The 14,526-nt window shown below is 32.4% G+C and overlaps 1 protein-coding gene across 2 annotated transcripts; it reads left to right on the top strand.

Annotated features, from left to right (window-relative positions):
* The first annotated feature begins 3,861 nt into the window (after positions 1–3,861).
* Positions 3,862–8,868, top strand: LOC141666713 (uncharacterized). 2 transcript variants are annotated; one of them, XM_074472868.1, is made up of 9 exons: positions 3,862–4,340; positions 6,228–6,391; positions 6,524–6,619; positions 6,770–6,832; positions 7,670–7,738; positions 7,826–7,928; positions 8,029–8,100; positions 8,216–8,304; positions 8,400–8,868. In XM_074472868.1, exons 1-9 carry the CDS (start codon positions 4,022–4,024, stop codon positions 8,547–8,549), a joined length of 1,125 nt encoding a protein of 374 aa, XP_074328969.1. In that variant the 5' UTR covers positions 3,862–4,021; the 3' UTR covers positions 8,550–8,868. The 2 variants fall into 2 exon arrangements, with proteins under 2 accessions (XP_074328969.1, XP_074328970.1); XM_074472869.1 differs by having other exon boundaries at positions 3,865–4,340; positions 6,240–6,391.
* Positions 8,869–14,526: the final 5,658 nt, after the last annotated feature.

The raw sequence follows: 14,526 nt of genomic DNA, 5'->3' as shown, positions 1-14,526 counted from the left end.
GGTTTTGGATATGGTGTTACAATTTGGTTTCATGTTTGGTAGATCAACTATTCAGATAATTCATCTCATTCATTGTCTTGTAAAGAAATGTCGAGAATATAGATCTTGAAAAAATTTATGAAAAAAATATATTTTCAGATGGTGGGACATATGTTATGATGACAGTAGAGGATACTTACTTTTTATGAGTCGAGAGCCTTCATCAAGGATCTGTGTTAAGTTCAGTGATATTTAAAGTTATTTTGGATGTGCTCACTCGTAATTTTCAAATTATTGTGACTTGATGTATGCTTTTTGCTAATTTATCGTGTTAATAGCCGAGTTTAAGGTTAAGGTTAATCAGAGCCGAAACATGAGTCGTTCTAAGACTTAAATTTGTGGGTTAATTTTAGTGGAGAAAATATGGAGGAATGACGAAGTTTGTATTACTAAAGACTGAGTTTCACATACTGGTTGTGAGGATGGTGTTATAGGCAGGATTGTTTAAAATGGAGGGTTGTTACAAGAGTGTTGTTTGATACAAGAGTGTTGTTTGATAAAGATATATTTTTAAAGTTGATTGGCAGATTTTAAATGGCCGACGTTCGCCCATCATCGTATTGTTATATGGTTTTGAGTATTGATCACAGAGCAAAGCGAAAGAGCGCCGATTAGATACGACATAAATGCTATATTATGTTGAATGTGTGATTATACAATGGCCGAACATATACCAGATAATATATTTCGACAAACATTATGTGTTGAGTCTATTTCCAAGAAAATACAGAAAGGCCTATTACATTAGTATGACCACGTTTGGAGAAGGCGTACATTAACACCAATTTAAGGGGTTGAAGGCATATCAGTAGGGTAGAGTTGCAAATGAAGAGACCCGTTTGTGAACAAAACTCGGGATCAGCTCGGCTCAGCTCGTTTTTCTAAACAAGCCGATCGCAAACATAAAAATAAACTCATATAATTAAATGAGTCGAGCCGAGTTTTTTGTATGTTCTGCTCTGACTCGGCTAGTTTAACCCGGACCCGACTCAGATAAATTTTTTATATATAACAAATAATAAATATTTACTAATCACTTGTATAAAAAATTTATTTTTTTTAAATTAAATTTAAATACTTATTTTAAAGTAAAATGATTAATTTAATTAAAATTTAATATATATTTTAATAATAAAAGAATAATTAATTTAATTAATTTAATACATATCAATAGAGTTTGATTACTTTAACAAATGATTTCTAATTAAACCTAACCCTAAATTTCACCTCAACTTTTATTAGAGGAGTCTATGATAAAATCGATCAAATTATGATTTCAAAAAAATTAAAATAGTGAGTTGTTAAAATAAATTATAACATTATAATACTTTTAAGAAAAAGAGAAAAGATTTTTTAATAATTATATTTGTCGACCACTTAAAGGGGCTAACTTCCTTTATTTTATTTTATATGTCTTTTATAATCTAAACCAATTTAATTGGAATATCAAAATTTACTAGATTTTTGACAATCAACATCAACAATTTAAAAGTAATGTACGATTTATAAAACTATGAATGTCTCAATAATTTAAAATAAAATTGATTTTGTTCTTAAATTCGACTTGTGAAATAAATTGATAAAATTACGTGGATTAAGAAGTGTGTGTATATAGTTGTAAGATAAAACTAGTATAAGTATTTGATCTTCATTTACGCTATTTTCAATTTGTTGATCACACATGTATCTTATAATCATTCTATTTGTTGTGCCCTAAATCGAGAGTTTTTACAAAAATAATTTCTTTATTATTACAAAGAGTACTATCTTACCCTTTTTATACCGTGATATAATCTAAACTACATGTACAATGAATATCTTGGGTTAGATTTGGGATATTCACAATTGTTTTACTCACATGATTATATATTTTGTTATTTACGACATTATAATAAATTATAAAATTTCACTCTGATTAGTATTATTAAATAAAAAACCATTTGCAACAAAAATATGGATAATAAATTATTCAAATTTAAAATCTAATACTAGAATCGATTACTATTAATAAAATTTAGAAAATTTCAGTAGTTTAATCAGTTCTCTAGTATTTATATAACAAGCATGCGCATTAGATTACGTGTTAAAATTACGTTTATAATAATTACAATTTACTTTACCTAAACCATAAAGAAAGGAGAAGAATGACAATTTGATAATAACGTTTATCTGAAAGAAAAAGGTCATGTACTACTTAAACATCTTTTCATTAATATAATTATTAAGTTAAATTATTAAGCATGATAGCTCTTTTAATTGGATCATGCGTTAAAGTTATATCGTTAAACCTTTCTTATTGGAAATCATATAAAAATACGAGAAAATTAACAATTTTAAAATAATATTATTTAAAAAGAAAATATTTTCGTGCTTCTAAATTCTGTTTATTACTATAAGTATTCAATCAAATATTCAAAGTATAACAGTTTTTTAAATAGATTACCTGATAAATTATTTTTATAATAATTACAACCCTACATAATCAAATTCTTATAAATAGAAAGAGAGAAATGACAATTCTATAAGAATGATATGACTATTCCCCAACAGAGCCCTGTCTGAGATTTAGAGGGCCTATGCAATATTTCAAAAGAGTGCCCTAATAATTTATTTTTTTAAAAAATACACGAAATAAAAAAAACATGTAAACTACAAAAGTAATATAACAATTAAAGTGCATAAATTAACTATATTACATAATGAAAATTAACAAAAATTGTAAAATAATAAAACAAGTAAATATATGATATAAATTATCATAAAATCGTCATTCTAGGTTCTAGATTTTTTTTGAAACACACTTCCTATTAATAATTTAATAATCAACAATATCTCACAAACTATTTAATTTTAGAAATTGGAAATTTATCTAAAAATAAAAAATATATATGTAAATTTAAATTTATATGTACGGCTGTTTAAATTTGTATAAATTCATTATTTTATTTATTTTATATTTAAAACATAATCATTACATCGAGTAAGGGAGGAAAAAAGTGAGATAGTATACATAGTTAAATTACTAATTTTAATGAAATCAATGAAATTGGTACTTAAACGGGAAGTTTATCTTGTTAGAAGCGTAAGGAGGACACTCATAATAATTTTTGATATAAATATTTATTTCTATTAATATAATTTTTTATATTATTATTTCTAGAATTTATTTGACTTATTCAAGAAAGCAATCAAAATCATGTACTTGTATGATACTATATCTCAAACGTTTTTTTTCATTTACATTTTTTAACATTAAAAATTTTAATTCTAATTTTTTTTTATTTTTAACTATATATACATTTACATAAAAAATGTAACTATATATAAATCTACATAAAAAATTGTGCCCTAGAGTGATTAAGGGCCCTGTTCAGTCGAACATCTCGCACACCCTCAGGCACGGCTATGTTCCCCGACTATGCATATTTAGAAAACGAAAGTCGTAAATCCTAAAATCTGTTTATGAATATGAATATATAAATATTTAATTATATAAACATACTTTACTGGCCGAATAATAAGGTGTGATATAAAAGAAAAGCCTGGTGGAAAATTAAAAACTAAAAACCACGTAGGAATTTCACTTGGACAAGACAATAAGCAATCTATACCTGTATCTTTTATCTCCACATGTTAAATTCCCATTGGCCAACGTGATATTCTATCTATATTGTTACAAAATATCAAACACCTCCCTCATCCATTAGATCAAAACACAATCTCGAATTAAATAATTGCCGTCCGATCATTTTCCAAGATTTCAAACAGGGCCCACAGAACTACAGAAACACACGGACCTCATTAACTTGTAATAAGTCCCTCAGTTTAACTCAAACCTCGTCCTTATCAAAAACCATGCTATTACTAACCCAACTTCAAAAATCAAGAAAATTCAAAGAAATTTATTAAAATTAGAGAAATATATTAAAGATCGAATCTTTATTGAATTTGAAGCTGACCCTTTAGCTTTCACAGTATAGAAATGGATTTTCCGTTAATTTCCAGGTCATCAAATCCAGTAACGACGCAGTTTTGTAGTTGTAAGGCTAGTATTTGCGATATTCCGGCGAGTTTTAGGACGCCGGCGAAGAAAAGAAACCGGAGAAGTTGTAAAAGCTTGAAGATGGTGGCTGAGATGGGTGGTGATGGAATTGACGGTGGAGATAGAAAGAGTAGTGGTGGTGGAGGGTACACGAGTTCTGCTATGGAGGTGACCACATTTAATCAAAGCAGCTTCCCAGATGCTGAGTTTCCTGTTTGGGAGAAGATTGGTGCTGTTGTTAGACTCAGCTATGGAATCGGTGAGTCACACTCTTTACTATCATAACATCATCATTTTGTATCGAAATGATTAACCGAGCTCATTAGTCATGAACCTAGTATTAAATATAACTAGTTAATTTGTATAATAGTGATCTGTGATTTTGATTTAGAACTAAATTTTACGATAAAATTGTTTGTAACTTACGAATTTGAGACTTGTAGGCTGCAAGTCAATTGTGTAACAAACCATTATGGTTTAAATACAGTAGATGTTTGAACTTTTGTGGTAATAAAGGAATATGTAAAGTTAGTTTTTGAATATTTTATGTCATGTTTTGCTGGTGGGGTGAATAAACTATGGGAAAGGAAAGGACTTTTTTTATTCTGCACAGACTGGGAAAGAAATATTATACAAGTTACTTTTAGGTTGGTGAATGAAAAGCTGAACTACTGGGCAGAGATATGAATAAAGCTGAATATAGAAATAAAGAGTTAAGAAACTTTGTACACAATTATTGAAAACAAAATTAAATCGAGTGTATCTGCTCCGAAACGAACTCAAGGGAGAGTGGTCAGTGGAGTGAGGGCAAGATGTACTTTATTTATGATTATCCGGGAATAAAAATTATGATAAATTTACCGGTGAGATGTTTGTGATTGTTAGAATATAAGAATATCTTGTAAATGACTATTCTTTCATATCTTGAGATTTTAGAGTAACTGATTATTTAACATGATATTAGAGCTCAGGCAGCGAGATGATTCAGGTAAGGCCGTCAAAAAAATTCGAAAAATCCAATATTCGTTCGAAAAATCTTTATTCATATCCGAAATAAAGCGGATATTATACATATCTGAAATAAGAGGATATTATCCGTATTTGAATCTGACAATTGTGGATACGGATACAAATATATTCATATTCGTATCCGATAATATCCGAATTCGAATATATATATATATATATAAATATATTATATTTATATAATTTTAAATTTATTATATTAAATTTATAGTGTGTATGTGTATATATATATATTCAATAATATGTTTATACAAATTTTACAGACATGTAAAAAATTTATTTGAATTCAATAATTTAAAGATAACAATTATGTTGAAAAGAGAAATAAAATTAATTTTTTGAAAAATTAAGATATGATTAAAGTCTTATTTTAATTTTTAAAAATGAATTTTTAATTTTTACTAATATTTTTTTCAATTTTTAACATAAAAATAAAAATTTGATTGAAAATCGGATTCGAATCCGAATATTATTCGTATCCGGATAGTAACAGTCGGATACGGATTTTCGGATGCGGATCCGGATACGGACGAATTATCCGTTTGACATCTCTGGACTCAGGTTCGATCCATGCCAGTCCCAATATGTCTAACAATTTATGGTGACACGAAAGACAAATTAATGCTCTAAAGATGAGCGCCCGTGATCCACTCTTTGACCTATTAATGGGCTCTCGAGTGAGCGAGGATGTTAGAATATAAGATCTTGTAAGTTCGGGCCTCAATAGTTGTGGTGCTTGTTTACTTGCACAACGTTTTTAAAAAAATTGGACATACATCAAGTTTGTTTAGCAAAGTGATGATCTATATACATGACAGAACATATCAAACTTCAGATCATACTATTACAAGGGTTCGATTGATCACACCCACTTGTCGGGAAAATGCCTCCAAGACTCAAACTATCAACCTCTTGCTACCAATAGCAGAGAAGTATCCCCTGGAACTTAGCCTAGGTTTTTCATATGATCATTGACATAATGGACTCCTTTAATAATGTAGAATAAATTGAAATAATATTTTCCCTGCTACATGTTCATTTTCTTCTGTGCCAAGAATAGTAAATTAGAAGTAGTAATTGTGATAAACAAAGATTAAACCAAATATCTGACCAAGAGTAGCTTTGGAATCAGGTATATATGGTGCAATGGGTTTAGCTGGAAAGTTCATTTGCTCCTTCACTGGAACTGACTGCACTGGAGGTTTTGATTTATCACTTGATGCCATTGTACAAGGACTCGGATATGCATCTCCTCCCATTATGGCCCTTCTCTTTATAATGGATGTAGGTTATACTTTTATTAGTTTTGATTTTACTAGTTGATGTTGTTATATTTATATATCGATTCCAACTTTTTCATTATTTCTTAGTTTATCAATACAATTGGACTTATAAAGCAGTTTTCTAATATTTCAGGACGAAGTCGTGAAGCTATCACCCCATGCTCGTGCCATCAGGGACGTAGAGGATGAAGAGCTACGGAACTTCTTTTATGGCATGTCGCCATGGCAGGTTAAGATACATACACTACATAAGTATCAGTGCTCAACTGCTCATCAGCATTTTTTTAATTATATAGAGAAATTGGTACAAACACTAAATGTTAAAGGATAGGAAAATAGAGGAAATGATGATGAATAATCTTTTTTCCCTATCTTGCAGTTTATACTAATTGTTGCTGCAAGCTCTGTTGGAGAGGAGCTTTTCTACCGGGCTGCTGTACAGGTCAGATTCTAGATTTACCTGTTGCACTCATTTTCTTGGTAGTCGAAAAATCGACTGAGTTTTATTGAAAAGACTGTTAAATATATTCTCATTTAAACAAGATTAAAAGTTGATTACGCTCACTAAACTTTTTAGGCCATCTTTAGAAATAATTCAATTCAGTACGTAAAATAAAACAAAATTCTGGTATCTTTTTATAGCCTACTTAAATGTTTGGAGATGTTGGTTAATGTTTTCTCGTAATAGTTATTATATCCTCAATCAGTTTTTTTTTTGGTCACACCCTTCTTTGTAGAAGGAAGTACCATACATCTTCATTATGTATGCTGTGTGCTGTGTGCCTGCATCTTTCCAAGCTGGTGTGTGTCTCTAGCTGACCTTGGCCTGAACGTGAAATATGTATCCCTGAGACCCTGACCGATAAAGTTCAAAGAACCCTCTCCGATGCTAAAATCTGCTGTACCAACTTCGTATTAACATAAAACTGGTTTTGCAAGATCCAACTTTTACTATAGTAACAAATATTGCTATACTGATCTCAACTTACCTAGTTACCGACTTACCGTGGAAGTTTCTTTATTTTGATGGTTTTGATCTTGGCAGTTGGCACAGTCATATATATGTTAGAATTTTTGAAAAAATAATGCGGAAGGGCCGTGTCAAGAAGTTTAATTTCCTTAAAGGTCATTTTGTATATCAAGTTAATTTCTGTCTGGGCGAACTTTTGTTTGAAATTTCACAGTAATGTTTCCTCTTTTAGAATTTACTCCTTACGTGTCTGTAATAATCATTTAAATTGTTACGTACTTATCTCTCTTTTTCTTATTTGACATATAGGGAGCATTGGCTGACATTTTTTTGAGGGGCACAGATTTGATGACAGATGCTCGTGGAATGGCATCACTGGTAAACGAAGTTCTTACTTTATTGCTTTTCAATAAGTTACGTTTGATTGATAACTAAAAACTTTTGCTTTAATCCTTTTATGTGAAGACGGGTGTGCTGCCTCCATTTGTCCCATTTGCTCAAGCATTTGCAGCTGTGACTACAGCTGCTATTACTGGTTCCCTCTATTATGTGGCTGCCTCCCCAAAAGGTATTCATTTTTCTAAATACTGGCGTATTTCAAAAATCCCCCACCCCTACTGCAAGAAATCCTTTTGTGTTTATCCAATCTTTACCCCTTTGCTATACAGATCCTACCTATGTAGTAGCACCAGTTTTGCAATCCCGTTCTGGGCGTCAAGATCTTAAGAAGCTTTTCGCAGGTTAGAATTCTCTTACGTATCCAATACAATCAATTCCACATATGTCGTTCATTTTATTGTTCTAGTGGAAACTTCCATGAGTGTAATCTTCTAATCTACATATTGTGTTCTCCAGCTTGGTATGAGAGGAGGCAAATGAAAAAAATATACTCACCTTTGCTAGAAGCACTCCTAGCACTTTATCTCGGATTTGAATGGATCCAGGTAACTCATTTTATTTCAGACTCTTGATTAAATAGGTCTAGTACAAGTAGTTTTCTGGATACAGTTTCTTGATAAGTTGCATGTTAATGTGACAGACGAATAATATTCTTGCCCCCATCATCACACATGGTATATACTCAACTGTAATACTTGGTCACGGTCTTTGGAAGATTCATGATCATAAAAAGAGACTACGACACAGAATTCAGAAGGTTAAACTTGAAGGCAAGCAAAGCAAATTCTGAAAAATGCCAGGATGATAATGCTTTGATAGCCAGAGTTGGAGAAACCTTTGTAAATTCTTTTTGGTGAGTAGGAAATTGTAAATGAAGTAGGAGAGCTATATATTATATATGTGTTAGTAGTCAAGTTGTACTATAGATGAATTATTATTAGGGTATATTGTTTCCAAAATAGTGTATTAATTTAGCTCAAGATATATGACATGTATACAAGAAATTACATATGCAAATGAACAGTGAATGGCTTGTTCTGAAGCAAACTTTGCACTAGACGAAAGTATATAGATCAGTTTTCCCTGAAACGAGATCTATATTTTTGTTCTATGTTTTGCTAATAACCATATATTACTTTTTTTTCCCACTTAATTTAGGTGTAATCCTAATGTTAGGTCCAAACCAGGAACTCACACTGAGTTCCACCCCACAAGTCATAGACTATAACACAAGTAATACTTAAAGTATAACGAAGAATACAAAGAAAAAAAATATTTCTGTTGGTCAAGTGCCTTTTTTTCTTATATATATTGATACTCTGTATATAATATAATACATGCCGCCAATAATCTAGCTAATTCACTACCATTTACTATTATTAATATGTTGTGAACTTATGATAAGTTAAACAAAACACCTTAGTAGATTTAACTTAGTGTTTTTGTAGTTTTCAACGGATGATCACTTTCACTATCCGTTGAAAGAGTAGCTTATGTAAAATAAGTTTAGTAGCACATTTCTGCATACTTGTATAAGCTTAGTGAACTAGATTTATGAGAAATGTTTAAGTCATGTTGACTACTAGATTGATATATGTTGAGTGACATTTATGACACTTTATTATGCTCTAATAATCTTTGAATTTGTGTATTTGTACTCAAGTTGTTATGTGTTTTAATGTGTTTTCTAGTATTTTTGCATTTCAGGCACTATTCAGGTAATCAGGTGAATTAGCATTGTTTTGGTGCTAATTTGGTGTCCAGGGGGTGTTGGAATAAAAGCTCGTGGAAAGCCGATTCGAAGCAGCAAGTTTTAAGAAGAAATCTGAGTTTTTCCCAGAAGGACGGCGCGCCCGCGCTGTGATAGCGCGCGGCCGCGCCGGGGTTCCAGAAATGCAGCGCGCCCGCGCTGTGATAGCGCACGGCCGCGCCGAGGCCGAATTTCAGAATCCTGTTTCTATTACAATTCTAAAAGGGAAGCTTCCAGATTGTTGAGGACTGCTATTTATATTCATATTAGGTCGTTTTTAAGAGATAACAAGGCAGAGACAGACCAGAGCGCAGGGAGAAGACGGCAAGAGACCTTTAACACAATACAACAAAGGCGAAGACGATCTAGTTTATTCTTGTGAATCTTTGTTTTGAGTTGTAATTAGGATGCTTGTTTCTTATTTTTCCGAACCTATACTCTTGTTTGTACTTGGTTTTATTTATTCGTATAAAGACTACGTTTGTTATATCATGTTTTCATCGGAACCCACGTTGACGATGAGTCCGATTATGGGCTGATCGTTATCGTGGGGTTCTAGCGGATTTATTTATGGATTTCTTTAGTTAAACTGTTTGATGCCTTAGTATGTGGTGATTGTATGATATCCTAGTATTGGTTGTGCGTATTCGTCTTATGAGCGTCGCGAACTTATAAGATAGCGTGTTAATTCTTAATGAAGCGAAAGTGAATTTAAAGATTTAGAACTTGCCATGCTAGTATAGGTTCATGTATTTGTTATGCATGATTCGTAGGTAATTTTAACCATCTTACTTGCCCTATGTAATCAAGATAGATAACTTGTGCTTAAACCGTTATGTTGTCAAATTCTATAGACATATAGGGTCTCAATATAACTGGTGCCTATTCAGCTTCTATCTCTTTTGTGGATGTCTGGTAGAATGGTACTCGTGCAACGAAAGTTGGCGTTTATCAGTTTCGTGTTATCTGATTAGTGTCATCACCATTGCATGCTAAGGTTAAGAATAATAAGGCTATTGAATGAAGTATTTAATGAAGTTAGAATCCCATGTTTATCATATAAATCAATTCAGCCAATCTTTTTTTTTTGCTAAGTTAAGTATATATCAACAAAAAACAAAGACAAGAAGGGATCTACCCTAACCTCTATGACAAGCCATAAAGAAAACTATCTATAACCAATCTAGGAAAGATTGGAGATAGAAAGCAAGCAAGCAAAAGAACAAACTGGAAAAGACCTACTACAAACTATTACAAGGAACAAGATCTGGTATAGTATTTACAAGCTTAGAAAACCAAGTAGAGCTTATTCTCGTAGTTATAATTGTTAGTGTAATTCTTAGTTATAAACAATCTCAATTTGTTACTGTCTTAGCATTGGATAATAATCATATATTGTTGCTTAGGTGTATAAATTAGATAGTTAACCAATACAGTCTCTGTGGGAACGAACTAGAAAAGATTCTATACTACTTGCGAACTCGTATACTTGCGTGTATTATTAGCGCGTGTTTAGCGACTAACAATATACAAGATAGGTTGGTCAATTTTAAATAGATGATGCCTTGAAATCTTGTATAAGTGAAATAGAGTTAACTATTAAGAAAAAAGACTCAACGGATAAGTTACAAAGCTTCAACAGATGTTCAGTCAAGCTTCAACGGATGCTCAGATAAAACTTCAACGGATGACCTACAAAGCTTCAACGGATGATCAACCAAAGTATCAACGGTTGATCAACTAAAGCTTCAACGGATGATTAACCAAAGTATCAACGGATGATCAACTACAGCTTCAACGGATGATCCAATGAAGTTCCAACAAATATTTAATTTAAAAGAGCAGTTGATAGTGACTTGATAGTCACATGCGTTGATTGTATGCAATTGGAATGTGGCAGCCTAATTACTGGTTTCAGAGAACAAAAAAGCATTACCATTTTCATGCAACTAAGAAGATATTCAAAGATGCTGGAATAGAGTAATGAAATAGCATGAAGTTAGACTAGATACAATTTTGTTTTATTATCTTGTCTTACTGTTATGTAACTTGGTGATATATAAATCAAATGTAGCAAGTTGAACAACTAACTAAGCAAGCACATTTTTTTCCAGAGAGATAGATAAAGCTGTACTTGTTAAGAATTTCTATGTAGTTTGTTTGTTCACTTGTAAAGCAGTTGTGCGCCATTCAAAGCATCACAAAGTTCTCAATCTGATATATATATATATATATATATATATATATATATATATATCTGGTGGATACTTTTAAATCCACCAGAAAGTTTTAAACCTTGTGTTTTATAACTTAGTGTTTTGATTTCTATTATCCTTTCATTCCGCATTACTGCAAATCAAACACTGTTATATATATATATATTGAGTTTAGAAATATTTTTAAAATCTCAAAAAGAAGCCAGAATTACATTCAACCCCCTCTTCTGTAATTCCTGTTATATTGTTAGGGAATAACAATTGGTATCAGAGTAAGCTCTTGAAAGTACAAAGAGTGTAAAGATCACAACAATCAACAAGATGAACAAAAAGGATGTTGGAGTGAAGATCCCATTTCTAGACAAAGACAATTATCATCACTGGAAGGTGAATATGCACCTACATCTTCTTTCGCAAGATGAGGCCTATGTGGACTACATAGAGATAGGTCCCCATGTACCAATGAGAGCTGCAACTGGCAATGAACCATCAGTTCCAAAATCCATACATGAATGGTCTGATCCTTACATTGAGCAAGTCAGGAAAGATAAAAAGGTCATGAACATATTAGTTAATGGTGTTGATGGTGATATGTTTGACAACATAATCAACTGTAAAACAAAAAAAGAGGTTTGTGACACAATTCAAATAATTTGTGATGGAACTGAGCAAGTAAGAGAAAATAAGATGCAACTCCTGATTCAGCAATAAGAGCATTTTCACTGTGAAGAAAGTGAATCACCCACTGATAATTTCAGTAGGTTTCAGAAACTACTGAATGCTCTAAAACTGCATGGAAGAGTCTATCAAACAAAAGACTCTACCCTCAAGTTCCTTAGATCTCTCTCAAAGGAGTGGAAGCCAATGACAGTCTCATTGAGAAATTTACAAGATTATAAGGAGTTCACCTTGGAGAGACTGTATGGCATCCTGAAAACCTATGAGCTTGAAATAGAGCAAGATGAAAGGATGGAGAAAGGAAGGAAGAAATGAGGATCAATTGCACTAGTTACTGAGTTAGAGAAGGAGAAAGGGGTGAATGTTGAAGCTGTGAAATCTACATCAAAGGTCTGTGAAAGCAAGGGTAAAGGGCTGGTAGCTGAAAATGAAGATCAGTTGAGCCAAGATGACATGGATGATATTGATGAGCATCTAGCATTCTTATCCAGGAAATTTTCCAAGCTCAAATTCAAGAAGAATTTTGGAGCAGCCAGGCCAAACAGAAACATGGTTGATAAGTCAAAATTTAAGTGTTTCAAATGTGATTTGGCAGGTCATTTTTCCAGTGAGTGTAGAAAGTCTGATTCTAGCAAAAAGAAGTTTAAGCCTGTTGATTATAAGCAGAAATACTTTGAGTTGCTCAAGCAAAAAGAAAGGGCTTTCATCACACAGGAGAATGACTGGGCTGCAGATGGATTGGATGAGGATGAAGAAACAAGCTATTTCAATCTAGACCTAATGGCCAAATTAGATGAAACAGAGACCAGTTCACCAAGTAATCAGGTAATCACCACTAACCTAGCACATTTATCTAAAGCTGAGTATAATGATGCAATAAATGACATGTCTACTGAATTATATCACCTGCGTGTTACACTTAAGTCCCTCACTAAGGAAAATGCTAAAATTAAAGAAAACATTTTGTTTTTAAGTGAGAGGAATAATGTGCTAGAGTCTCAATTTATTGAATTTGAAAAATTGAGAATTGAGTGTAAAATTGCTAAGGATGAATTAACTGAGTCCTTGAAGAAAGAAGAGATTTTAAAGAAGCAGCTTGAACGAGAACAGAAAGTGATTAAGGCATGGAAATCATCTAGAGATGTTCATGCTCAAATCACTAAAGTTTAAGGTATCGAGTCTTTTTGTGATGCAGCCTGGAAAAAGAGTAAAGAGAAACTTGAGTCCAACTTGATTGAAGGACTATCAACGGATGTGGATTCGACGGATGATGAAAATTATCCGTCGAAAGACCAAATGGACTATCCGTCGAAAGACAAGGAACCACATCCGTCGACTGAGAAAAAGCCAGGTAGCAAAGCTAAGCTAGCTTAGTTGAATGAGAAATATGGATCAGTTTCTAAAAACTTTGTTCCAGGAGAATCAAGTCAAGTGAGAAAAGAAAAGAGAGTTAATGTTGGGCATCTGTCTATCAAGCAATTGAATGACAGATTAGAAAAGATTGAGGTTAAAACATAAACTAAAAAGAAAAATAATAGGAATGGGAAAGTAGGAATTAACAAGCATAACAACTACACACCTGATAAATATGCACCAAGAAAAATCTATGTTAAGTGTGGTAGTGTTAATCACCTGTCTGTTAATTGCAAACTTGCCATGCATACTCCCATGTTTGTGCCTCCCTCTTTTCCCAACATGACTGCCATGCCTATGAATGCTATGTCTATTCAGAATGTGAATGCACAATTTGCTAATATGCCATTTGCACCTAATCCTAATCATGCTGCATTTAGTATGCCACAAATAAAATTTAGCATGCCTTACTGGAATAACATGTTTGCAAACAGCATGCCCTTTCCTGTTAATCAAAATGTGCATGATAGTTTTGTTCTAATGACTGGTTTCAAAGGTCAAACTCAAATGACTAAGGATGAATCAGAAATTCTCAAGTCAAATGAAATTAAACCTAAGAAACCAAAGAAGAAAGCTAACAAGGCAGGACCCAAGGAAACTTGGGTACCAAAATCAACTTGATTTGGTTTTGATGTGTGCAGGGAAACAGAAAGAATCTTTGGTACCTGGATAGTGGTTGTTCAAGGCACATGACTGGAGATTCTACCCTG

Source organism: Apium graveolens, chromosome 6 (genome assembly GCF_009905375.1).
Source record: "Apium graveolens cultivar Ventura chromosome 6, ASM990537v1, whole genome shotgun sequence".
Classification (NCBI taxonomy): Eukaryota; Viridiplantae; Streptophyta; class Magnoliopsida; order Apiales; family Apiaceae; genus Apium; species Apium graveolens.
The sequence above is the reverse complement of the archived record's forward strand: the minus strand, read 5'-3'. Positions and strand labels throughout refer to the sequence as shown.